Source organism: Arachis ipaensis, chromosome B4 (assembly GCF_059453495.1).
Source record: "Arachis ipaensis isolate K30076 ecotype BB chromosome B4, ASM5945349v1, whole genome shotgun sequence".
In the NCBI taxonomy this organism is placed as follows: domain Eukaryota; kingdom Viridiplantae; phylum Streptophyta; class Magnoliopsida; order Fabales; family Fabaceae; genus Arachis; species Arachis ipaensis.
Genome location: NC_142439.1, coordinates 16328225 through 16334613, shown reverse-complemented (window position 1 = coordinate 16334613; position 6389 = coordinate 16328225). Strand labels below are relative to the sequence as shown.

General features: G+C 36.7%; 1 protein-coding gene across 2 annotated transcripts; it reads right to left on the bottom strand.

Annotated features, from left to right (window-relative positions):
• Positions 1–3295, bottom strand: LOC107639009 (COBRA-like protein 7). 2 transcript variants are annotated; one of them, XM_016342416.3, is made up of 3 exons: positions 2751–3295; positions 1244–1625; positions 1–1105 (listed from the first exon to the last, which is right to left on the bottom strand). In XM_016342416.3, the coding sequence occupies exons 1-3, from the start codon at positions 3274–3276 to the stop codon at positions 67–69; spliced, it is 1947 nt and encodes a 648-aa protein (XP_016197902.1). In that variant the 5' UTR covers positions 3277–3295; the 3' UTR covers positions 1–66. The 2 variants fall into 2 exon arrangements, with proteins under 2 accessions (XP_016197902.1, XP_020976531.1); XM_021120872.2 differs by having other exon boundaries at positions 1244–1628; positions 2751–3276.
• Between the last annotated feature and the right edge of the window lie 3094 nt (positions 3296–6389).

The following is a 6389-nucleotide window of genomic DNA, read 5'->3' as shown; positions in this document are numbered from 1 at the left end:
AAATTTCAGTTTAAATAAATGCAATTTTACAATTCTCTGTACCGAACCAAAAATCAAACAATGCCACTATTGCCACATCCATATGATTGGCAACAACATCAGGAGCAACATGGGAACAAAAGAAAACTCATTCCTGAAACCACTGCTTGGATATACCAAAGGAAGAGAACATTCCTCACCATTGAAGAATACTTTATTGGGAAATCCATCACCATCTACCACTTCGATTCCAGGAGTATTTTTCTTTCTAAATGAGATCACGGATTGTTGTTTCCCGGGCACCTTCGGATCTTTTTTTGGGTTGGATCCATTTGCTTCGGCTACAAGGAAGTTCAATCCTTCCTTTCCTTGCATGAATATTGTGTTCTTCACTTTGTCTAATGAACTAGCATTGAATGAGTACATTTTCTCAAAACCAGGGGCTGCTTTATCCATTTCCACTGCGACAAACCAGTCTGCGAAATCAGTTTCGCCCCAGTTGAAAAGCGTGATCCTTGCAGTCCAACCTCGCCGGTAATCTGTATTCACATGCCAGTTGATGCTCACACCACAGTTATCACCACAAGGCATAGGATTAGGCACTGATAGATGCTTTCTGTCAGCCCAAGTATGAGCCATTTTTGTTCTATTCTCAAATGGAACAAGAAGTGCCTCCGGGGGAAGCAGAACAGCCGGTTCAGCCACACTGCACGTCCTCTCTGACTTCGCGGAGCATCCACATGCACATGTTTGGCAGGGAACAACAGATTCATTGAAAAAAGCTGAAAATGAGACACAACATTTGCTTTTTCTTGTGTTCCTTGTTATGTTGCAGAGAATTTGCCAACTTGCAATTGCAGATGTATTTGATGGCAAACCTGTTGGATCCAAAGACTCACTAGGACTCACCCTAACAGGATTCCCACATTGGTATTCAGGGTTGAGTTCCTCACCACTTATCTTCCAGTTCCTAGGTGGCGCAAGGTGGGAACGATTGATGTTTGGAGGCATCTTGAAGACCTGCATTTGGAACCTTGAAATTGACTTACTAGGATCCATTGTGGGTGGCAACAATGTACCATTTCTGCAGCAAAATGGGACTTTACCAAGTTTTGAATCATTGAACCTATGTCACACAAATACAAGTACAAGCATTAAAGACAATACATACAATACAAGTTTAAAGTAATAGTATTTAATGCAGATACATATGTGTGAGTAAAATAATGAATCAATGAAATATTTGTGCATCGAAGCGTCAAACCTTGTTGGAGGGAGATCAACTACGGTTGGCCTTCTTTCGCAGTTCAACACATCGGCAAAGTCAAGTTTCTTGTAGTACTCACCTTGTGAACCAAAGATACATTCAGAAGAATCAACGTTTGATGGATATGCACCTTTCATTGTGTATATGAACTCATCATTGATCCATTCCCAGCTGAGTTTCCAATGGTCAAGACGGCCAATGGGGTTGTTGTTTGAAACTGTGACCTCTGCCCAGTAATTGGATTCATATGTTTTTGTGACATCATAGATTATGCTAAGGTCACCACCTTTCTGAGGGAGTGGAAATTCTTGTTCATCTGTGGGTGTGTTTGTTTTGGAATTGGGATCAACTGTGCAACATGTATGTGTCTCATTGTTACCTGCTGAGAAAAACCATAAGAAGAGCAGTAAGCATTCTCATGGGCAAAAACGCAAACACTTGGTGGTTGGTGAGAAGGAAAAGGAATATTTCATTTGCTTCATTTATCATATGTAGTATTAGTATACATTACCCTATGAATCAATGATATTCACACATAAAGTAGAAAAAAAAGTTAAGACTATATATTTTCCATCAGGAAATTAAGCATTGAATAATCTGAATTGAGAAATAATTTTCATCACAGAACATATATATTAGTAATTCGTCTTCCGAGGTTACAATTCTAATGAACCCCGCAAATAGGGACATTAAAAAAGGACAATTTTGAAATTTTGATTACTACTCAACCAATCTAGTTTTGTTACTCTTTGTATAATAACACAAAACTTAAAAAAGTAAAAGGAAAATAAAAAAGAAAAAGAAAAAAAAATGATGAAAGTCTTGAAAATTTTCATTCATGAATACGTTTACCTAACAATATGAATAATTTCAATAATTTTAATACAATCTTAACTAAAATCCCTACATTTATACATACATATACTCTTGTAGTTACTTTTCTATTGTATCGAATTTTTTCCTCTTATTATCAGACTAAGCGTAAAATACATACACACACAATTGAATTACACATAATATCTATTATCTAACTGATGCCAAAAAGAAAAAAAGAAAAAAAATCATGCCTTCATATACAAGAAAGATTGATTATCCAACACTTAGGAAAAACATGTTGGTCACCTGACATTTCTTAAAAAAAGTTGACCAGTGTTAATCACTTAATATATTATTCAGTAAAATATAATTAATTTTTATATTAAAAAGTCAATGTAATTAGATGATATTTTACACAAAATATAGGCCGTAAATAAAAATTAAATTCTTAAATATAATGAATTTGAATTGGTCATTAATCTGTTAAGTAGGTATTGGGGAAGGAAAAATCTAAGAAAAGTACTTTCATTAAAATTTGGATAGTGTTTAATTATTAAAAAAAATAAATAATTTTATATTATTAGATGCTCGTACCATTAAAAATATTAATAATAATTAATTGAGAAATATAAATTACAAAATTTAATGTCCCCTAATTATTGAGTGAAAATAAAGTCTTTAATTTTACCTTGAGAAGTGGGTTTACGACAAATAAAACCTTCATTAGAGAGCCTAATGGTGGAAGGCATGGGAACATTGGGTGGCGCCACCCCAAACACCGTCCCCACCATGTCCACCGTTACCATCATCTGTTTTAAGTCCCCCGCCGTCTCCGCTGCCGTCTTCAAGTCCCTCACCTCGGACCCCTCCAAAACTGTCCCGTTTCCGACGGCAGCAGGGAGCCCTGTGCCGTCTGCCAGCTCCGCGTTCGACGCCGAAACCAGCCACTCTCGGTGCCGGAAACCCACGAACACCTTCCATGACTTCAGATCCTCTAGGCCGTTGTTTAGCACCGTCAGCTCCGACGTGAACCGGTATGGCTGGTCCGCGGTGTCGGACGTGTTCGGCGGCAGGCGGTAGCCGCTGGTGTAAGTGTAAGAAAGGAATATTCCGTTGCAGGAGGAGGCGGCTTGTGGCTGAGAGAGCGATAATGGCGCGGCGGAGATGATGACAAAGATGTAGAAGAAGACATGGTCATGCAAGGCCATGGCCATGGTTACGTATTATTAGTTTGTTTTTGAAAGTGAGAAGGGTTATAAATATGAGTTAGTTTATTGGAAGATATAACATCGTATAAATTTAATAATTAATTTATTTTAATTTTATCCTAAAGTTTTTGCCGTCTTTGGGTGTTTCAAATGAAAGAGCATCATCCCTTGTATGTTTGCTTGTATAGTAAGAATATACTAGTAGTTGCATGATGACTATTCAAAGGTTTAAAGTATAGTTTTCAGTTTTGTTAGTTAATTAGACAACTAATATTATACTTTAGATTTAATTTTTATACATGGGCAAATTAAATAAAGACATATTTATTATATAAAAAATGTTACGTTAGCCACAAAAATTAATTATTATATATTTGTGTATAAATACATGTATTATTTAATTTATTTTTAATATATATATTTTATATTAATGGTCTATATTACATAACATTATTATTATTGTATAGTATTTTGATGATTTAGTCTTCAGTTTTTTTTAATTATTTTTTTAAAATTTGCTAAATAAATTGTCTTGGTCGTTTTTCATGAAGGCTGGTTTAAGCTACGACGAATCTGGAGTTGATGATGTATGTATTAGTGTTGGATAGACATGGTCAAGGACAATGATGGTTTGGCCATTTGGCTTAGCTAACGTAGTTGAAGTGGTATTTGAGAGTAGGTTGCTAATTATATTAATTGGATTTTACTTATTATTTTAATTTTTAGGTTTAAATATTAAATTCTTATAGAGGGTGATATGACTTTGGTTTGTTGAATTGGGAAGTACTTACGAATTCTTAACATTGACTTGGTGCTGAGAACAATTACAGTGTGTCATGGGAAACACTCCAAAGACAACGCTCCAATTTAAGTAAAAAAAATTTGTTACCTCTAAGATTGCGGGACCGGTCAACGAACCAATAAGACAACTAGTTCATTAGTTTAATGGTCCGACCGAAATTCAATCGGGTTCAACCGATTTAATTAAATATTAAATAAAATTATTAAAAATTAATATATATAATGCTTGATCACCATCTAGTTGTTCTATCTTCAAAAATAAAAATTTCTGATTAATAACAACTACAATTTACAAACACAAATTTACACAAATTAAATACGACCAATAACTAAATATTGATTGTTGAACAGATCCACAAAAAATTTCTAATCACATCAAGAAGCCAATGCAGTATCAAAAGTTCAAAATAGAAAATTATCAATTACATTAGGCATCAAAAGTTCAGAAAACAAACTCAGAAATCAGAATCCATACAATTAGCCAATTAAATCAACAATTAACAAAATTAATAAGTACCACCAAAAATTAACAAAATTATTTTTAAAGAATTAACTCAAATGGAAAAGAACAGTATACCTGAACAAAATCACTAAATAAAGTCAATTAAAATATAAAGGTCTTCAACAATCAACTAGAAAGGACTAATTTCATAATTTCTAGCCTTGAAGATGCCCACAGCCTTATCAAGAAACTTAGCAGAAAAAGAGAGAACCTGGAGAAATAAAGGAAGAAGCTCGACTGCTCGAGCGTTCCACAGAGGTGAAGAAAAGGTCCCGGTGAGAGGAGGTGACGGCTGAGCAGTGGAACAGAGGTGACGATGGAGAGACGTTCGCGGTGAGAGTGAGACGAGACACGACGGCGGGGAGAAGAGCTCTGCAACGGCCGAGCAATGGAATAGAGGTGACAACGGAGAGACGTTCGCGGTGAGAATGAGACGAGACGCGACGGTGAGGAGAAGAGCTCTGCTGGCGTTAACGCTGCCGCTAGTTGTTGCTGTTGAAGTGTTGAAGATTGAATTTGGGGCTTGGCTTCATTTGCTTCTGATTTAGGGTTAAATGGGTTAAATAGGGTTGAGATTGAGAGAGGGGGAATTTTTTTCCTTTATATTAAAAAAAAACTAAATGGGTAAAACGGCGTCGTTTGAGGCATAGTTGTAAAAATCGGACCGGACCGGTCAGTTCGACCGAAAAACTGGTGAATCGGACTCCTAACCAGTCCGGTTGAGTGATATGACCGGATAAACAAGAGAACCGTTGAGAACCGGGTTGAACCGACCAGTTTTGATGAAAACTGGAAAACCGGCAGTTTCTGGTTAACCGACCGGTTCGGAAGCGTCTTTTTTTTTTTTAAATTCATTTTCCAAAACGACGTCGTTTTGGTTTATAAAAAAAAAAAAGAAATCGTATACGCAGCATGGTACCTCCCCCAAACCCCACTCCCAGCTTTCACTTTCCACTTTTCCCCCAACCCTAATCCCCTAACGGCTAACCCTCTCCGCCACCACCTCACCTCACTCTGTCACAGTGTCACTCACCTAGCCACCGCCGCCAGCCGCCCGCCGTCGTCTTCTTCGTCTCACCGCCGGTCTGAACTCCGAAGTCTGAAGGTGAAGGAACTAAGGAAGTAGGAACAGCCGAACAGGACAGACCCGCGGCTGTCTCTCATCGCTGGCGCCGTCGCCCTCGCCGTTGCCGCCCTCTTCTGCTCTATCAAACAGGTTAGCTCCAGTTCTCCTCTGTAGTCTGTTCTGCCCTTCTTGCTGTTACAGTGTTATGATGTATGAATAATGTTGTTCACTTGTTCAGTTGTTCTGCACTTCTCCTTTGTTCTCCAGCAATCTTAAACTGCACTTCTCCTATGTTATTCTATTCTGTGTTGAAAACTTAAAATTTTTGGGATGAATATGCTTGTTGAAATCTTGAATCTATGAAATATGAATTATGTTGTTTTGTTGATTTATTCTGTGTTATATATGCTTGTTGAAAACGTGAAAACTTGTTGTTTTGTTGATTTGTTATGGGATGAATATGCTTGTTGACTAATGCTTGAAAGTTGAAACCGAGGTGTTGAATATGCTTGTTGAATATGAATAATGTTAATCTAATGTTGTTCTGTTATAGTGTTATGAATATGCTTGTGCTATGAATATTTAAGATTGCTGTAAATAATATAACTATTTAAGATTGCTGTGAATTTAACTATTTAAGCCTTTAAGGTTGCTGTCTTGTTGAATAAGGAATAGGAATTAAGGAATTTAGGATTGCTATTGTTTTATACTTTTGCTGTTTTGCTACTCCATAATCCATATTCTTTTAGA